Raw genomic sequence first — 21,061 nt, 5'->3', positions numbered from 1 at the left:
TGTGGCATGGGGGACTGTGTAATTTAAGCACCAATCACATGTACACATCTACATGCATTTCGGTATAACTCACCACCATCTAACAAGAGATCCAACTTTAAATAAGGGGAAAACGAAATCTGTACCTGTAGGGTGCTTTCTGTTCGCAGGTAACTAGTAATCAACCTGTCATTGAATCCTGGCATCCTATTCGCACTGGGTACATGTATTAGTTAGCTCTTGCATAACAAACTGTGCAAGACTTACTAGCTCATGATGGAGTTGCTCAGCTATTTGGGCAGGGCTCAACTGGGCCATTCTTTTGGGCTCAGGTGGGCTCCTTCGGGCATATGTGATCAGCTGCTGGTTGACTAGGTGGCTCTGCTTCTGAGTGTGAGTTGGCTGTCAACTGGAGCAGTTTGGCTCCTCTCCCCATGATATCTCACTCTCCAGCAGGCTAACATGGGCTTGAGGTCATGGAGATGGCAGGGTTCTCCAGAAATGGGACATTTCAGGAAATTTTGACTTTCCTAAAAATCCTTAGGGGAGTCTTTTTCTTTTCAGCTCTAGAACCCTCTCCCTGGGTCCTGACTCTGGGCTCCCTTTCTCACCTTCAGGTGGGCAGGAGACCTGGATCCCGGTCCTCAGAGAAAACGGAGGCCCTAGGGCTTCCATGGAGGAGGGTCAGATTTTTACTTTTACTTGTCTTCATTCTAACTATGAATTATCCCTTATATGCATAATTAAAAAGGGATTCAATAATTTATTCTATAGCTCTTAGACCCCTCAGCCAAATAAAATTTCTACAAATGTATTAACAAGAGGAGAAGATTCATAAACAGATTTGTTTAATGAGAGCTGTTGCTGATCTGTGTAATTCCATCCTTAACTCCAAAGAGTGGTGTATTTGTGGGTGAGGTGGAGGGGTGGGTGGGTTGGAGTGGGGTGTTACCTTCTAACCCCTAGCCTAGTAAGGGAGGTCTCAAGGGAGCTACTTGGAGAATTTGAAATACGGCCCCTGAAATTGAGGACACAGAGGGCTAGTGTCTGACCCAGTAGAGACAACTACAGTGGACTGTAGAGTCAGGGGCTGACTTTCTTGGGTATAATCCAAAAGGGCTGATTCCTTTGATTGTAGAACTAGGAGAATGGAGCTACATTGGGATTGGCCTGTGCTCCCAAAGTTGTTGGTGCAAGGTATGTATCATCATTCCTACAGAGGGGATTTAGACTATTTGGGGAAAGGGAAAGAACTGGCTTGGGGTTGTCTTAGGCCTCTTCTCCAACTTAAGTGAGCTTCTAGAAGAAGATTACAAGACATCAGCAGGAAAAGGCATAATTAAGTGTACCTCAGTATGCTCTGGGGCTTGTGGAGGAGATATGTGACTACCTGTCAGTGGCTCAAGTCCCTGCAAGTTTGTGTCTTTTCACAGTCAGACTTTTGTTGATGCTATTTCAATCATAAAAGCCATGAGCTGTATGAAGGTCTGAAGGAGGTAATTTTCCTTAGTGGTACCCATTCATTTGGTAGTCAGAACCAAGGACACAAAGCTCTAGCCACTCCACAAGTCAGTCAATATTGCAAACCATAAATAGTAGTATACTTAACCAACATATAAATATTATAGGCTAAACATTCTAAAAGAAAGTAACATTTAACATCAAGAGAAAGGTTAGGAAAACGGGGTTAACCAATCCAAAGAGAGTAACATGGACAAGGAGAGTATCCTGGGCTGATCAGGATGCATGTCAACACTCTGCAAGGAAGAGTCTTTGATTTGAGAAGAGCCTTTGGTGGCAGATGCTGGATGCTGATCATGAGCAACAGTAAGACAGTGTCTGTTAAGATGGTTATCTCGAGCTGATGAAGTTCTACTCTTTTTATAGCCTCAGAGTCCTCTGGTGATGACTGAGGGTAAAGAGTGTGCCTGGTTATGTGCTTATCTGGTTGGGTGCAGTCTCTATTGATTAGGTGAACATCTGGTCCCTTCTGGCATGATTCCTTTTGAAATGTAAATGGAGTCTTTTTTAAGAAGTAGTTATTTATGTAAAGGATGCTCTCTACAACCTGGAATAGAGATATCAACCTGGAAGTGATACCCTTCCTCACTTTAAGGAAGCTATGACAGAGGTCTCCAGGGATATGAATTATTAAGGGAGAAAGTGAAATTCAAACATTTCCAGGCCTAGAGGACTTAAAGCCAGCTTATGATGGTACCAGTTCAAGTTAAGACTATTCTCCCCTATTCTCTTCTTCTCTTCTTATTCTGTCCGGGCAGGAAGGACTATCCTACTTTTTTCCTACAGCAGGCTTCCAGCTGGAAGTAGATTCTAGGTAGAGGATAACTCATCACCACATAATACATTGGAAAAAGATGATGGTATTTTTTCTCACAAGAGTTGTTTCTTGACTACATCACAGTGGTGAAACATGCACTCACACCCCTGTGGACTCAGGTAAGCCATCCCAGGAGTTTCCTCCTTCTTCACTGTGGGCCTATGGCAGTGTGTTTTGTTTGCTGATGCATATACCTTTATGTACAAAGCTATCATGGAAATTCACAGGCACGCAGACATCTGAATAGAAAGGGTAAAACATCAAGTGATAAGTTCATGTCCAGCCAACTAGTTATCCCGGCTTGACACCAGTGCCAGTAAATTAAAGTCATTTGGACAGCTAGTCAACTTTTATTCAGAGTCACCCATTCTTGTAATCACACACATTCCACCTTGTACACGAGGGCCAAACTTCCTTTTAGTGAAGAAGTATAAACCTCTAAAATTGACTTGGATCTCCAGGTGCACCTAGTCCGTTCTTTGTGGAGTTCCCCTGTTCCAGTCTATCAGCTTAGGCTGAGTCAAATAGCCCAATAAGGTTACCCTGCTATGAGCCAACACCCCGCTCTGCAGCCCTCCCACATCTCAGCGGGCGCGGAAGCCAGCGCGGGCAGCGTGGTGACGTCACTGCGTCCGGACGCGCCCCGCCCCTGAGCAGTCCTTGCTGCCCCGCCTCCACCCTGCTCGCCGCCAGGGGACGCTAGTGGGTCGAGTCTCCTTGGCAACCACTTGCTCCTCCTCCTCCGCCCTTTTAACCTTTAGGGTGCGCGGGTGCAGTGTACCTCGCGCTCTCTCCCCTTTCCCCCTCCCCTTTCCCCACCCTGGCGCTCTGGTCGGTCTGGACCGGAAGCGAAGATGGCGACTCCTGGCGCGGCCTCGGCGGAGCTGGTGATCGGCTGGTGTATTTTCGGCCTCTTACTACTGGTAGGGGAGGCGCTTGGAGTTTTCCCGATGTTTGGACTGGCGGAGGAAGGGAGGGGTCGGCCCTGCAGTTGGCCTTTCCGGACCCCGAGACCCTCTTCGCCCCGCCCCTCTTTTAGCCTGGACTATGGAGGGCTTTTCGGTGTTGGGGGCTTGGGCGGGCGGCGGGGGCAGGGGGGTGCCGATTTTCGGTCGCTTTTGCTTTCATTTCACTGATGACGTCTAGGGTTGCAGGGTCCTTTTTGGAAGCTCTTGCCGTCATCCCTGATTTGGGCAATGGGGCCGGTGGGGTTTGGGGGCGGAGGAGACCCTCGGGGTTGAGAAGCATGTAGTGGCCTTTCGTCCTCTGTAAAACAGTGGGCACACAGTGTGGGTCGGCAGCGCTGGATCTTTGCAAGTTAAGTAGGCGCTGGCGTTGTTTACTTGTCGCCTTCTCTGTATGTTTTTTCCCCCATGTTCCCTACCTTTGGGGCTAGTGAGTCTCCAACCTCTGTACCCATTGTGTGATTCTGCCTTGATGACGTGAGTTGCTAGTTCTGACTTCCAGGTGTCACATTCTCTTCAAATCTTTTTTTGATTGGTGTAGATACCTGTGGAGGGCGTAGCTGTAGCCCTCTTTATTACCAGTATCGGAGTATATACTACTACCTGTCTGCCCTCAGGTGCTTTCTTTTCCAGTGATCTTATTTCTGCATATTCAGTGAGCAAAATGTAGATTGAAATGGCTTAAAGTGGCCTGGCTATTACTTCCCTATTCATATTAAAACCCTTTGTTTTATTTTATTTGAGAGTTCAATTTATTTCCTTTCATAACCTCTCTTCCTTCTCAAATCTTCTCTTCTCATCCTCCGAGCCTGTAGTTACTTTCTGTTCCCATTTATTTTGACCTTTTTGCATTGCAAAACAAAACAAAAACCTCCAGTTCTGGAAATCAGGCTTGTTTAGTTTTACTTTAATTGTCAGATCCAGTCAGTGTCTGGTACCTATGTAGTATGTTCTAGTAAATTTTTGCAGTAGAGACTAAAAAAGAAAGAAAGAAAGAAAAGAATGGTGTGAAAATTTAAGAAAAGGATCCTCTTGTTACTGTCATCACTGTCACAGGTAAAAATACTGCCTTTACCCTGGATTATGTTAGTCCTCTCTTGGAGGAAATGAAACCCTAAAGGTTGACTGTGGTCTCTGCAGCCACCCAGTCCTGTATTCTGAGAGTCCCCTTGGCTTTTCCAGTCCATCAGATTTAGTTTGTTTAGAAGAAAATAAATAAACATGTAATGTATGAAAGTTAATTGAGGCTATCTTGGCAGTTATAAATTAATCAACATTTACGGTACGGAAGTGGTGTGAATTTTAAGAGGATGTTAACGAAACAAGATATGGCTTTAAAGAGGGCCTGAAGATAGGTGGGAAAACTGAAATTCTTGAAACATGTATTTTATGGACCGAAAGCCAAAGTATGACTAAATAAAGTAGGACTTAAGAGAATAGACAACAATATTGGAAGAAAATGAGAATTGTGGTAGAGTTTGGATAGATGAAGAAGGGAAGCCATTTAAGTTGGCAGTATTACAGCAAGGACAAATAAAATCAGAAGGGAATTAGGAGTTTGACACTTGAATGTTGGCGTGGATAAGAGCATTAGGAAGAAGGACTCTTGTTTACATTTCTGCAAATCTCTTTAAATCCTGGTTTATTAGAAGAAAGGCTGGTTTCTTATGTTGGCTTCTACATTCAGTTTTTTGGAGTATGTTATTTTGGTCGAAATGTATGAAGAAAATACAGCTGCAATGATAGGTAGTCAGAAACAGAGGAGCATTTTTCAGATAATTGTGGATGTTTTTCGATCCTACACCAAAGCCCAACAAGTGGAAGATTCTTAAAGGTCAGTTGCAAGGTGGAATCTGAAACGCTATCAATGAGCTTTTCATTCATTGTTACATTAAAATCCATTAGCCCATCTTGCACTTTGAAAGGATCTTTTACCCATGCATGGTTTTGTACTATGATGCTATGGCCACTTAGAAAATATTGGTTTACTGAGGTATGCACATCTTTTAAATATGGATACGTTTCATTACACAATATCAAAATATCACATTTCATTAAATTGCAACTGATCTTGTCAGAAATGTCTCTGAAAATTCTAAGTATTGAAGAGTTGTCAAGCTTATAGTTGTGGATGTAAGTCTTTCAAACTCCAGTTTTCATTTGAAAGTTTGACTCTTATCATTAGTATCAAATACTGTCAGTTTTTCTTTAAGTGATAGGTTCCCTTTGTTCATTTGACAAAATCTGCCAAAAAGCGAAGTCTGAATAACCATAGTTTGACGATTGTTCTTTCAAGTAAAAATGGTGTTCCTTGAAGAGTGGTGGTTTTAGCTTTTAACTCTAAACTTTTCCTGGAGATGGCCATCACATCTTGGTATGCAACAGAAGGACTTTATGTATGCATGCTTCATATTTTACCCCACAAAGTATTAAAAAGAGTCAAGGGTTGAATTTCAATAAAATGAATTTATACTGCTTTGGGAAGCACAGTCTTAATTTAAATTGTCCCTTTTTGAGCTCGTGGTGAAGAATACAATGATTACTGGTGCAGTTTGGTGCCACTGTCTTGAGTCACGCTAATGCACCAGTAGTTTTACCCACTGTGGCTATGAACCATGAGTGCAAATGCCAGCACAATGAAAAAGGCAAATAGCATCTTAGTATTTATTATGAGAATAGTTTTCAACTTCTGAATCTCCAGGAAGGATTCTGGGGACTCCCAGGACCTAGGGATTTCACAATTGGAGAACTTCTGCCAGTCATCTACTAAAGATTCAGGACATGGGCCAGGTGTGGTGGCTCACGCCTGTAATCCTAGCACTTTGGAAGGCTGAGGCAGGTGGATCATTTGAGCTCAGGAGTTCGAGACCAGCCTGGGCAACAATGGCAAAATCCCATCCCTACTAAAAATACAAAAAATTAGCCGGGCCAGGTGGCAAATGCCTAAGGTTCCAGCTACTCGGAAGGCTGAGGTGAGAGGATTGCTTGAGCCCAGGAGGTGGTTGTTGCAGGCAGTTGCAGCAAGCTCTGATAGTGCCTGGGCAACAGAGGGAAACCTTGTCTCAAAAAAAAAAAAAAAAAAAAATTCCGGACATGAATGTTGCCTGCTTTTGTCATCTTGGGCAAAAAGAATGGGCTTCAGTTTCTTCCCACATAAAGAATTGTTAGATTTGGTCCCTCATGCATGTAATCTAACTATGTCTGTCTTTGCTATATCAAATCTAAACTGTTCTGTCTAGCTCCAGTGTCCTCTGTAATTTGGCTCACACCACCTTTAAATTGTATTTGCCATTACAGTAGGAGACTCTCCGTTTTTGTAAAGCAAATTTATTCTTGTTCCTTAAAGTGTGGGCATCATCTGGGAACTTGTTAGAAATACCAACTATGTGACCCCAGTCCTACTGAATCAGAATCTGCAGTTTAATAAGATCCCAGATGGTATATCATGTATTCTCATTAGTTTAATAAAGATTCATCTCTTCTCATTCCTTCTTCTGCCCCAGTGGTTCACAACCTTGACCTTTCATCAGAACCACCTGGGGAGTTTTAATAATCTCTGTTCAGATCAGTTTATTTTGAATCTTTTGGGAGAAGCTGGGGGGACTTTTATAATTGTTAACAGAATTATATATTTGTTTCTTTTATCAAATGTTCTAATAACAACTACTATTTGTTAAGTAGTTACTATGGCCAGCCACTATGGTAAACCCTTTATATCTCATTTAATCCTTAAAGCTTGTTATGAAAGAACTATTCCTATTGATGAGGATACTTGGTTTTATTTTATATTGTAATAATAATTGATAACATGAACAAAAAGCTCTTTAAGTTTATCAGTTTTAAAACCATTATAAAGGGATTCTGAGACCAAAAAATTTGGGAATCTCTGGCTTAACTCTTCTGCCTGGTTGCCCTTTCGCAGCTTGTCTGCCTGATATTGGCAAAATTCTTTGTTTGTAGTAATACCTACAAAATTCAGGTTTTCTTTCATTCTTGAAATCCAATAAAAAGTTTACTGGAACATTTTGTGTCAAATACTGCTAAGGATAGAAAGATGAGGCTCAGCTTTTAAAGACTTCAAAATAAATTTGGGGAATGTTAAAAATATTTGTGAATTCCTTTAAAAACAAGCTCATTCAAATCTTAATATAAAGGAACATTTTATGAAAAATAAATTTCCCAAAATCAAGAATTTGAGCCTAGATCCTTTTTGTTTGTTTGTTCCAAAGTGTTAACTCCCTTCTCAATTTTTTCTTGCTCTTCTGTCACCAGCTGAAAGACCAGCAGTATGAAGGAATGACATGCAGCAACTTGGATAGGTTTTAAGTGCTCTGTGCCAAATGACACAAGCCAGACTGAAAAGACAACATACTACGTGAAGGCATTATGATGTTCTAGAAAGGGACAGAAAACAGATAGTGGTTGTCAGGGTGATACCAGTGGGCTGAGGGAGATCCCCAAACACTGGTGGGATCTCAACCCCAGCTGGTTTTCAGGTGCTTGACACTGTCATGAGAACACATTAAAGGGCAAGTCAGAAAATAGTGCAAGTATGGAGATTTATTAAAGGGAAAGTACACACTCTTGTGGGCATTCTTAAGAGAGAGACGCTTAATTAGGTTTTGAGTTTCTACATTTATGAATTTATCCAAGGGATATATTCATGAAAATTCCTGGAAAAAGGTAGAGACTTCTTGAAATTATGGTGCCACCCATTTTTGCATCAAATATGAGTGGTCTTGGAACTGCCATGGTGCTGGTAGGTGTGTGATTGAGCATGTTAATGAGCATATAATGAGGTCCTGGGTGAAACCTAGGTCAAATCCATTGCCATGTTGGGTCCAGTGGGTTTTAACCAGCTTGGTCCACACCCTGGTTTTTCAGGGTCTTATTAGCCCTTAGCCCCTAGTCATGAAAACTGCTCTGTGGAATTTTTTAGGAGTTCCTACAAAGGGTCAAAGGAATTTTCTGAGATGATGGAATTGTTCCTGTATCTTGCTTGTGGTAGAAGAATTTGGAAGCTGCAAAACCAGTTTGGTGGTTTTATTAGTTTCATTTAGGTCCTGGAACTGCAGGATGCTCAGAAAGAAAGTAACCAATGAATCTGTTGAAAAAGTGAAAAGAAAAAAACAAGGCTTTTAAAACTACCAGAGCTGTTATTTAGAACCATGGTTCTCAAGTTTGACTCAGATTGAAATCCTCAGGCATTTAAAGTACTGATGCCTGGAGGAGGCTTATGCTCCATTGATAGAATTGATTGGGGAACGTAGGGAAGGTAGAAGGGTACTTAAAAGTTACCCAGGTGATTCTGACTCCCAGTCAAGGCTGAACTAACATAGTCTCTGTCTGCGATTCCCTGTAATTGAGTAGAGTAGAAGTTCTCAGAATATAGCTCCGTACAGTACAGCAGCAGCCTCACCTGGGGAAGCTGTTAGAAATGCAGATTTTCTGGCTCCACTCCAGACTTCTTGAATCTGAAACTCGGAGGATGGGGCCTAGCAATCCATGCTTTAACAGTTCCTCCAAGTAATTCCGATGCCTCCTAAAGTTAGAGAATCATTAAAGTCCTATGCACTGTGTTAGTCCCTAGAATGGTGTTGGTAACTATTAAGAGTACCTGGCTAACTAGAGATGTCAACCTCTATCTCTGAGTGAACTTTTTTCACTGGAAAGCTCCTTGCTGTGCACATGTATCCATTTTCAGCACTGACTTTTCTTTGTTTAATGCTCTTTAAAATTTAAATTATAGTATAATATGATAATTGCGTGGCGATTACTGGCAGTTAATCTTTAGCTCAATGCTATTCTTGAACTGTCAGAACAGGTCAGAAGTTAATTTTTATCCAAGTTATATTCTGTAATGCTTCAGTAATAAGCCTAAAATAGAACAGCTTCTACTCATATCTCCTTTAGGTTGGAAAAATCTACAGGGAAAAAATATTCAAAGCTAGTTATAACTGTGATGTGTGAAACCATTAATGTTTGCACTGTGTTGGGTGAGGAAATATGTAACTGAGCACTGTTATTAATAGTATTGTGTGTGTATGCCTACGTGATGTACTGCATTCATGAAATAGGCTTTGAAAATTATACATCTTGGGCAAGTTTTGAAGGATGGTAGGCTTACCTTACACAACTAAAATAACCTTTACTTCACATAAGATTTCCTGCTAAAAACTTTCAAACACGTGCAAAAGTCAGAGAAAATATATTGGGTAGTAACAAACATCTCTTTTTGTTCTATTTCAGGCTATTTTGGCATTCTGCTGGATATATGTTCGTAAATACCAAAGTCGGCGGGAAAGTGAAGTTGTCTCCACCATAACAGCAATTTTTTCTCTAGCAATTGCACTTATCACATCAGCACTTCTACCAGTGGATATATTTTTGGTTTCTTACATGAAAAATCAAAATGGTACATTTAAGGTAAATATAATCTTACTTTGCAGATTTTTTTTTTCCTTTCAAATTTCTGGCACAGTGGGCAGTCCGATATATATTATGTTTTTTTTTTGTATCTGGGAATGAATGAGAATGGAAATACAACATAGAGGCTGAGAATGTGACATCTAACCTGATAGATTAGAAGCAGACTTTCAACTGACATAAGAACTATTAATTCAGCAACCTTGCAAATGCTTCAAGTAATCATAATAGGTTATATATTTTTTGCTGCTCATAACTCCCTTGAAGCTTATTTGATTTGCGTTAATGCAATAAGTACATAATTTAGAAGGGCTTTTGTTAGTGGCAGATCGGGATCCTAATCTCTGTTTCATATTGAGTACTTTGAGTCAGTATGGTGTAGTGAGTTAGGCTGGCAATTATAAGACCTGAGTTCTAGTCTTGACCCTTAATTGTCTAGCTGCGGACCTTTAGCCAAACCACTTAACTTTTCTGGACTTGAGGTTCCTCATTTTAAAATTGAAGGGTGTGGACTAAAGGTTTCTGAGTTTCCTTTAAATTATGCAAATTACTTTTAAGTTTCTTACTAGCTTAAGCTTCTATGACTCGGAAACTGTCGTTATAGTTTGTTATAGGCCTAGTATTTAGCTTTAGTACTTAAATATTTGAATGAAATAGTATTTCAGTTATCTTAATGATGCATGATTACAAGATTACAAAATAACTTCCTGAATTGGGCTAAATTGGGTAAATAATTTTTATTTTATTTTATTTTATATTTTGTTTATTTTATTTTATATTTTATGTATTTTTTTATTTTATTGAGATAGAGACTAACTCTGTTGCCCAGGCTGGAGTACAGTGGCGTGATCTCGGCTCACTGCAACTTCTGCCTCCTGGGTTCAAGCTCGTCCCTCAGCTTCCAAGTAGCTAGGAATACAGACGGGCAGCCACCATGCCCAGCTAGTTCTTTTTGTATTTTTAGTAGTGATGGGGTTTCGCCGTGTTGGCCAGGCTGGTCTTAAACGCCGGGCCTCAAGTGATCCACCTGCCCAGCCTCCCAAAGTGCTGGGATTGCAGGCACGAGCCACCATGCCTGGTCCAAATGGGGTAAATAATTTGAAAATATTTTTGTAGTTAGGTTTAAATTTATTCTGATTACTGTGGCAATTAGATATATTCTGATTGCTAGGAAAACCACATTTTTTTCCTGTACACCATTTATTTAGCAGTTTTTAATTGAGCACTTAGTGTGTGCCAAACATCATAATGTTATGAAGATAGTAACTAACATCTATTGACTATTTGCTGTGTGTCAGACTCTATTTTAAGTGGTTTACATTTAGTAGCTTCCCTTGATCTCTCAGACAATCCTGTGAGATAAGTAGTTTTATCTATGGTTTTCATGGGTGAAAAATCAAGATTCAGAGAGGTGAAGTAACATAGCCTGTAAGTGCTGCAGTTGGGATTTGAAGCTCTGCAGTCTGGTTCCAGAGAGCTTTGTTCATGAGGTTTCTTGGGAAGATGGCTTCTAAACAAGAAAGAGATACTTTCAGGTAGCTCAGTAAATGGGGTATCTACCAGTGAGTCTACATTTTTTCAAAATATAAACTTAATTCACATTTTATATTTTGGGTTGAAACATTTCTAGAGAAGATGACTAATTTTACTGGTATCGTTGGGTTTTCTCTGCTTTTTATTATTGGGCAAGAAGAATGCACTTTTAATAATGTTAGACATAGATAATTAAATGGTTGATTGTAACATTATGAGGTCATTTTCTCTGAGAAATAAGTGTCATTTTAGAATTACATTCTATAAAAATGGTTAATTTCTTGTGACTCTGTATATAGCTGTGTTTCTTAGATAACAGATTTTGACATTTTCAGAATTTCTGGATATTCTTTTTATTTTAAAATAGTGTAGTGTAATTCCCCATGTACAGTACATAATTATAAATTTCTAGGATATTTTTCTCTTTAAAAGCTGTTACTTTTAAATAGATAATGATATATATGTATGTGCATGTATTATAATGTCTGGAGGTAATATAATTATCCCTGGTATAATTATTGTTTGAATTGGATATTTTTTTAGTTTAGAATTGAGAATGTTTGATTTATTTAGATTTTGTAGGAAAACATTTCATCTTTAAATTTCTAAAGTATTTTCATGAAATTATGAACTTTCTATTAGATTAAGTATTGTTTTGGGCCCATGCTTAAATTAGTGGTCACTTCCTGGGAAATAGGTTTGTTTTGTTTCTTTGTTTTTGATATTTAAATCTATGAGATTGCATTATACTTGTTTGAGCAAGATTTTAAGAATGCATTCACTAAAGAAACAGAAATATTAACTATAAAAATTTAGGGTGCTTGTTTTAATACATGTGCCCTAAAATAAAAAATATGACTGTAGTTAACACACTTACTTTATATTTGTTAAATCTAAATGTTACACCAATATTTAGAAGGAAAAAAAAATCTGTTAAAGTTTTTCCCTCTACTTTTTAAAACTTTGTTTCATTATTAGGATATTAGTTATTCATCAGTTGTTGGTTCTCTTTTTTTTCTCCTTTTCTTTTTTTGAGACAGAGTTTCACTCTTGTTGACAAGTTTGGAGTGTGATGGTGTGATCTTGGCCCACTGCAACTCTGCCTCCCGGGTTCAAGCAATTCTCCTGTCTCAGCCTCCTGAGTGTCTGGGATTACAGATGCACACCACCATGCCCGGCCAATTTTTTGTGTTTTTAGTAGAGATGTGGTTTCACCATGTTAGCCAGGCTGGTCTCGAACTCCTGACCTCAGGTGATCCACCTGCCTTGGCCTCCCAAGGTGCTGGGAGCCCCTGTGAGCCCCTGTGCCTGGCCTTTCCTACTTTTCATTACTAAGTTGTCTCTAGTTCTGTTTGTTTTTAGCTTAGATAATGTATCAGTTTTTTCTTGGTGGTTTTGTTGATACCTTGAAACATTCTGTGTGTCTGTATTTTCCCTTCTCATTTTGGGGGGCTTGGTGAGGATTAGTGCAATTCATGAGTTTTTATTTGAAACTGGACTATTTGCTGATTCTCAAAGAGTAGAACTGAAAAAAATTTTGAAAACATTTTCCAAACTCTAGACAATAGTTTTTTCCCAAAGTTATTGCTGAATTCAGGTGCCTAGTGAAAGATAAGTTTAAGTGTTTAAGAATTAATCCTTCAAACTTCATGCCACGGTTATAAATGTAGTCAGAGTAAAAAGGATGCCAACGTGGTTTTAGTCTATTCCAACCTTATTTGTAAAGATAAATGTACAAGTTGACATTGTTTTCCATGATGAATGTTAACATGTACTAATATTTACAATGTGCATTTGAAATTCCTAAATGAATATATGCATTTTCTAACTTTCTCTGCTTCCACCTCAAATATTTTGAAGCCTCTCTCTAATTATGGACTTGGCTTGCAAAGTATAATGATTTGAAACTCCACATATCAATGATTGCTAACATTTTTCTTAAAAACAGAAGGTGCCCAGACTTTTCTGTGAGCAGGCAGTCATTGCTAGTTTCTTTATTTTTGTTTTAGTTACCCTCCTATAATTTTCTCTGTCTTCTTATGGCAGGGGTATGTTATAATGCCTGAGTTGTTTCTGTTGACCTTTCTTTCAACATATGGCATTATTAATAATTTTAGCTAGATAATTTGTTTCTAGCTTTTTTCTAAAATAATTAACTTTTTAGATAACAAAAAAGAACCTTTTAGAGTACAGCTGGAAGTGCTCTCTTTAACAGTCTTTGATAGTTGGCCAATAACATTGGGTGGGGATATACATGAAATATACTGATCCAATGGAAAAAAAAAAAGAAATTGACACTAATATGAATAAATATTCTTTCTTTTATACAACATGTAAAAATAAAAAATTTAGTTAATATTAAGGTATGTCATGAAAACGTTTAATGTTTTGGTGTTTGTTCACATCTTACTCCTGTTCCCTAATTATGAATATCTTTATGGCCTGTTATTAGATGTCTGAGCTAAACTCTACGGCTCCCTCATTCCTAATTTCAGCTGGTGGGAATTGTATCTTAGAACTTTGTGCTTTTTATTGAACCTTAATTATGTTTATTTACTTAATACTAAGTATGTAGTATGTGCCTGACAATTGTAGGTACTGGAGATTAATTGTTAAGGCAAATGAGGTTGTTTTTCTTATGGAGCTTAATCTGCAATGCTAGATCAATAGTCAACAAATAAAATAAGGTCACTTTATAGTGATAAATTCTATGAGGAAATATAACAGATTGATATGAGAGTCTAGTCAGGTTATGAGTGTTTTGGAGAGGGGCAAAGCTGCTGAGCTTTCTTGCCATGATACCTGGATGAGGAGCCAATCTAGTAAAGAGCCAGAGGGAGAGAGCCTTTAGGGAGAAGCAGCAGCAAATAGAGAGGTCTTTAGGCCGGGATGAACTTGGCTTATTTGGCTGATGTGTGTTGTTGAGGGTTTTGCTTTGATAAAAGCTGAGATCCAGAATAAGGCAGGAGCCAGATTGTTTATGACTTCTAAGTCATATTAATAAGTTTAGATTTTCTCCTGACTGCAATATGAAGTTAATGAAGGTAAAAGATAAAGGTGACTTGGGCTAGAGTGGTGCTAGTGGAGAAAATTGATTAAAATTGGCATGTATTTTAGAGGTAGAGCTGCTGGGATTTGCTGATAGATTAGATATAGGGGGACAGGTGAAGGAAAAAGAAAATTGGAGCACCGATGCCTAGGTTTTTGTATACCTTAGAGAAATAGGGAAACCTGGAGGAATAAGAGGGCATATGCATGTGCACGGGCAAGTGAGGGGGTGTAGAGAAAAGAGTTATAGTTCGGACAGGCTACCTTCAAAGTGTGTACTGTACTCTCTATCCAGGTGGAGGTGTTAAATAGGGAGTTGAAGCTCTGTGAAGAGCTTAGTGCTGGAGAGAAGTATTTGGGAAGCAACATATGGATGAAATCTACAGTTATGGACTGACTAGGAGCTGGGAAGACTGAGTAGTCAGAGAAGCCTTGACATTGGACCGAGGACTGGAGTTCTCTGTTGTGTAGAAGGTCAGCTGAAGGGGAGAATCTGCAACGTGAGAGATAAGAAAAACAGAAGAGGGAGACTTTATGGAAATCAGAATAATGTGTTTCGGAAAGAAAGAATGATAGCTTTTTCCAGTGGTGTTGAGAGGTGAAGTGAGTTGGGTAGAGAAGTGATTGGTGGCTTTGGTCAGTGGTGACCATGAAGAATAATTTCAGCAGAACAGTAGGATGGTTAGGTTGAGTGGGTTAGATATGAACAGAGAGGTAAGGAAGAAGTGATAAGGAATGCTGACAACTTTTCAGGAAGTTTTTGTTCTCTAGGAAAGTGAGAAGAGGAGTTAGTAGAGGTGTTTTTATTTGTGGTGGTTGTGTATCTCTTTGTGTTTAGTAGTTACTAGAATTTGTATACTTTAGAATTCAGTAGAGTGAGAGGAATTTTTGAGGCATGAGAAGGTATTATTGCAGGTGCAGTTTCCTCCAGAGGATGAGGGTTCTCAAAGTGAAGGGGTTGGGTGTAATAGGAGTATGGGTACTTCAGAGGAAGGAAGGTCTAGAATTTGGATACAAATGGAGGTAGGTTTTAGATTTAATAGTAAGTTGAGTGAGCTCCTGTCTTGGGACTACATATTATTTTAGAGACCTGTAAGTCAGTATTTCTCAATCATGGACATTTTGCCTTGGGTAATTCTTTGTTATGGGGGCCTGCCCTGTGAATTGTAGGTGTTTAGTGGCATCCTTGACTTCTTAACTCCTAGATTCCTGTAGCATACTGACTCTGCCCACCATGTCTCTGGACATTGTCAGATGCCCCATGGGGATCAAAATGGCTCCTGAATGAGAACCACTGTTTTTATGGTGAAGTTACCAGGTAAAAGTGAGGAGAATCATGTTGGAGTTTTGGGTTATGCAGCAGGTTTCAAAAGTCAACTTGAAAAATGGGGAATGGAATTTACATATGCCACCAATTACATTCTTGTTCTATGGAATTCATATCCTTGTCTTCTGAAATATTCTTGTTTAATATTCTTTATTTAGTTCTTGATTGTCTCACATTCCTTTGTGTCCTAAATGACTCTGAAGTTCCTTTTAGTTTCTACTTTGAGAGGCAATAGTTTATAAACATATCAGGGTCATAGTGGTTCCCAAAATTAGAAGGAAAGTTTTACAAACTAAGCTCTCTTGACAATACATCAAGTATCTTGGAGGCAAGAGAGTATGTAAAAGCCAAATACACTAATAGTACTTGAGTGATATTGTATATCTTACACATATTTGTAGCTTTAAAATAGTAACAGCAATACTCTTGTTGCTACAAGAACTGGTGAGGCAAAAGATCCTTATAGAGTAAAAGATGCTAGATTTCAGTGATTCTTTTGCTTCACGTTAACCTTCAGACTTTGTATTTTTAATATTTTTTTTGAGATTGGGATTTTGTCCAATTTCAAACTAATTTTTAAGTGATTCTCAGTGGAGACATTACTACCTCCTGGGGCTGTCTTGGAAATTAGTGGGAAGTTTGTATAACATATAATAAGTAAAAAAAGATGGTTGTCATTATTCTCTGGCCCATTGATACATTGTTCTTAATTTGCTCGTCTTCAAAATCCTTTTAGGCCAGGCACGGTGGCTCACACCTATAAACCTAGAGGCTGAGGCAGGCAGATCACTTGAATCCAGGAGTTCAAGACCAGCCTGGGCAACGTGGTGAAACCCAGTCTCTACAAAAAATACAAAAATTAGCTGGGCATGGTGGTGTGCACCTATGGTCCCACCTACTTGGAAACCTGAAGGTGGGAGGATCACCTGAACCCGGGAAGGTCTAGACTGCAGTGAGCCATACTCATGCCACTGCACTGCAACCTGGGTGACAGAGTGAGACCCTGTCTCAAAAACAAAACAAAACCCACAAAAATACTTTTAAACTTCTGTTTTGATACAGAAGCAATCACTAAAGAAGCACAGCTCTTAGGAATTGAAGCTTTGATTATGTACATGCTCATTTGGATACTTGAATCATTGATGGAAAAATTTTCAATGATTGTACAGAATTCTCCCCAATGCTTTCCCATTCTGTGTGGTAAGCACTACTTACATTTTCTTTTCACTTTTTCTATAATATGTTTGGGTATTTCTTTCATTACTTTTGTTAGACAAAGATTACATGTGTTAAAACTTTTGGTTGTGATTTGTTCTGTTTCCCCCTACTCAAAAGTGCTTCATGGATATCTATCTATGCTAGTTTATATAGGTCTCATTGTTTTTAATATCAACATGTTATTCTATGTTATGCATGTACAGTAGTAAATTTTACTATTTCTATTCTGGCATTTAGATTGTCTCCAGTTTCATTTTTCTTTTAAAAAATATTTTAAATGACCCTACACCGAATATTGTTGGGTAAAGGACTCTTGGGCAAAAACCAATAAATGTTGCTTGGTACAGTCTCTAATTTACCCTGACAAGGGTCAGCAAGTGCTCAGGTTCTTTTGTAACTTACTTATGCAAAGAGAGAAACTCTCCCAAAGTGCAGGTGCTTTAGTAGAGGTGTATAACCTCCTGGTGTTTTCTCTCTCTCTTTTTTTTTTCTTGAGACAGAGTCTTGCTCTGTTGCTCAGGCTGGAGTGTAGTGGCATGATCTTGGCTCGCTGCAACCTCTGCCTCCCAAGTTAAAGCAATTCTCATTCCTCATCCTTCCAAGAAGCTAGAATTACAGGTGTGTGCTACCACGCCTGGTCTCAAACTCCTGACCTCAAGCAATCCATTTGCCTCAGCCCCCTAGAGTGCTGGGATTGCAGATGTAAGCCACCATACCTGGCCTCTTAAGAATGGTCTTGCAGGTAGAATAAACACCTTGGATTTGGGTGCCAAGGAATATGAGCTGAGTAGGTACAAGTGGTTCACTGAGTGCTAGGACATACCAATTGCTGAACACCTGGAGACTTTGGGTCTCTTAGTCCCATGAGTAATGGAATTTGGTACAGCTCCTGCTGTGTGGGAAAGGAAGGGCCCACTTGGGCTAGCTTATCACTTTGTAAGAGCTCCTGAGGTAATTTGTTGGACAAGTAGTATTGTCCAATGAATAAAATATCTATGTATTAATATCCATCCTAATTTGTGTGAATATTTTTAGGATCGATTCAATAAAGAATGTCTACATGGTAGACTATCTTAATGTGTAGCAGATGGTTTTCCCTCCACATTTTGACATTACTGGATGCTATTGTTTTAAATTTTGCCAATAGGTAGGTGAAAGATTATATAATAGTAGATTTTCATGTTTTATTAGTAAAGGATAGTAATTGGGAAATTCCTCCTTGTTGGTCTTTTTCAAATGTATTTGTGGCCCTAGCTTGTTTTTTCAGATGATTTTTAGAATGAATATGTTAATATACTCTACCTCCTAGCACAACAGGATTTCGAAATACACTCTACCTCCTAGCACAACGGGATTTCGATTGGTGATATATATTAATTTCAAGATTAATTTGGATAGCAGTTGGTATTTACAATCTTTACATGTGGGAACAGGTGACTTTCCATTTATTAAATTGTTTATATCCTATGATTTATTTTTTATATTATTAACATACATTTTTCTATTTGGCCTATTAAGGGTTTGTTTGTAGAAGTAAGTTTGGATTTTCTACATTTTTTGATCTTTTAGACGTTTGTCAGCAAGAAATTTGTAGCTACTCATTGCTAGAGGTGTTTATGGGCAAAAAAGGAGAAAAGAAAAGAAAACTCCTAAATTATCTTAAGAGAATTAAATATTGATGCCCTTTTTTAAGAGCACTTGTAGAATGTTGACACTGACTTGAGCTCTTAAAGTGTTTATAAAAAATTGACCTGGATTCTAAATTGTACTTTATACTTAATAGCAGTGATAAGTCCTTTAGACTCTCCAGGTTTAATTTTTCACATGCACAGAATTTAGAATATAGGCCAAAAGACTTGACATTGTACCTCAGTTCTGACATTATAGGGTATAGTTTTTTTTTTTTTTCTATTGGAAAAGATTAATTTGAATTATATTTTCTAAGTTTAGTAATTCGAACAACACTTATGTGGGATGAATGCAAAGGAGATTAGACTGATTTTGCTTGTAGGTTTTTTAAAAAAATGTATAATATGCTCAAATATGTTCTTTCTGAAGTACAAATCAGGTTTGTTAATCTCTCCTTAAAATTCATCACTATTTTCCATTGCCTTTAGGACAAAGTCCAAAATACTTAGCATGACTCACAAGCCCCTGACGTATATGTCCTTCTCTTCCCTCTCTCCATCTGCTTTCTCTTACCTTTCCAAAAGCTCAGTTGAATCTATATTTAGCTACTTGAAGTTCTTTTTCAAACGTTCTGTGTACGTTCTTTTCTCCCTTCTTTCCTTCCTACTATTTTCTCTGTTTCCCTGAGATCATTCTGATCCTCCCAGGATCAGATGCCATTCCTGATCTTCAGTCTGAGTTAGGTGCCTTTTGTCTTTGTGTTTTCCCAGAACTGTGTTGTCTTATCTCAGCATTTACATACTGAAATTTGTCTGTTGTCTGTCTCTCACTTATTGAAGGCATAGATTGTTTTTATTTGAGTGGATAGATTTTGGAAGTGATATTGAGTTGTATTAAAACCTAACTCTTAATTGTTAGGCAAATGGATGTTTCATTAATATTTCTATTGTTTCCTTTTATCCTAGGACTGGGCTAATGCTAATGTCAGCAGACAGATTGAGGACACTGTATTATATGGTTACTATAGTAAGTATCTTTCAGTTTCTTTTCCTATTGGGACTGCTAACCAAAATATTGATACGGCTCCGATGGGTGGAGAACCCCAGCTTCTTCCTCTTGGGTCGAATTAGAAAAAAACCGACATGGACACACGTGGAGCAGTTTTAAGGAGCAGGGCGTTTAATAGTCAAGAAAGAAAGGAGAAGAAAGAAAGAAGAAACTCTCCGGTGCAGAGACAGAGGGAGGCGACTTCAAAGCTAAGAGAGGGAACCCCACCTGCCATGGATACCAGTCAGGTATATGAAGAGGCTGGAGGAGTCAGTGTTTGATTTGCATAGGGCTCAGGGGATTGGTTTGACCAGGCATGTCATTCACATAGCCTGCAAAAAAAAAAAAAAAAACCGGGCCCTCCCACCCTAGCCTGTTAATATGCAAATACAGGGCGCCATGATGTTCTACACAGGTGGGGATATGTGGGGGCGGCCATGTCGCCAGGAACATGTGGGGCAACGGCAAGAAGAAGAGTGCGGGTATTGTCAGGTTTGGGTAGACCCAGTTTCTAGTGGCCTGCATTTGCATGTCAAAGGGTGCCGGCCTGTCTCTAAGAGCCAGGGAAGAAACTTTTCTGGAGATGCTTTAAAAAATGAAAACTTCCTAAGGACCCTTTTCCTCTCTATCTGCCTAAAATAATTTCTTAATAATTCCTACAATATAAAGCTACATATAAACTTTTAATTTGGAAACCACATAGGAGATTTCTGTTTTCTACAACAGGAATAAATAATATGCATTCATTCTCAAAATCCTGAAACTTCTTTAACCTACTTTGCTTCACTTAGATTCACTTTTTATCTCTTCTTTGTAGTGGTTAAATCAAGTTACTTTAAATCTCACCTCTCCTTTTATCATTATCAATTTCCCGCTCCTGTTTTCTTGGTTTTAAATTTCAGTTTTCTAAAAATTTTTTCTAAGTATTGCCATTAGTAGACTTCAGTCTCTGGGGAATTTATCCTACCAACTTCATTGTTCTCCACAGAGTCATTTTAATCCCGGACTTATGGTTGCTTGGCTCCTCCTCCCTCCCTCCCTCAAACATCTTTCTCAGTATTAGATTCTAAAAGCTTTATAATAATATGAAAGCTAAATGTTTCCAAAATTTTTTCTTTGAATAAACATGAAACTTGTGTTTTATTAAAAAAACTGTGATTGTTGAGTTAGGAGAGGGATGTCATTTTTTCCAGCAATGAAGTAAGATGGCTGAATAAGATTTCAGTAGGACATTAAATGGGAAACTGAAAAAAAAAATCTACAAAAGCTTCTGTGGATGGGAAATGTTTTCGAGTTCTATTGAATTTTTTTTTTTTTTTTTTTTTTTTTTTGAGACTGAGTCTCACCCTGTTGCCCAGCCTGGAGTGCAGTGGCACAATCTCAGCTCACTGCAGCCTCTGCCTCCTGGGTTCAAGCGATTTTCCTGCGTTAGCCTCCTGAGTAGCTGGGATTACAGGTGCACACCATCACGCCCAGCTAATTTTTGTATTTTTTAGTAGAGATGGGGTTTCACCACGTTGGCCAGGCTGGTCTTGAACTCCTGACCTAGTG

General features: G+C 38.8%; 1 protein-coding gene across 1 annotated transcript in view; it reads left to right on the top strand.

Annotated features, from left to right (window-relative positions):
* The first annotated feature begins 3,043 nt into the window (after positions 1-3,043).
* LMBRD1 (LMBR1 domain containing 1) overlaps positions 3,044-21,061 on the top strand; it is a 125,525-nt gene continuing 107,507 nt past the window's right edge. Inside the window, exons 1-3 of the mRNA XM_008013601.3 lie at positions 3,044-3,240; positions 9,532-9,708; positions 19,429-19,489. Coding sequence (XP_008011792.1) covers positions 3,172-3,240; positions 9,532-9,708; positions 19,429-19,489 — 307 coding nt within the window. The 5' untranslated portion in view covers positions 3,044-3,171. The remainder of the gene's footprint in view (positions 3,241-9,531; positions 9,709-19,428; positions 19,490-21,061) is intronic.

The sequence above is a fragment of the Chlorocebus sabaeus genome, chromosome 17, assembly GCF_047675955.1.
Source record: "Chlorocebus sabaeus isolate Y175 chromosome 17, mChlSab1.0.hap1, whole genome shotgun sequence".
NCBI classification, from domain to species: Eukaryota; Metazoa; Chordata; class Mammalia; order Primates; family Cercopithecidae; genus Chlorocebus; species Chlorocebus sabaeus.
Note: the sequence above shows the minus strand (reverse complement) of the source record. Positions and strands in the feature narration are given on the sequence as shown.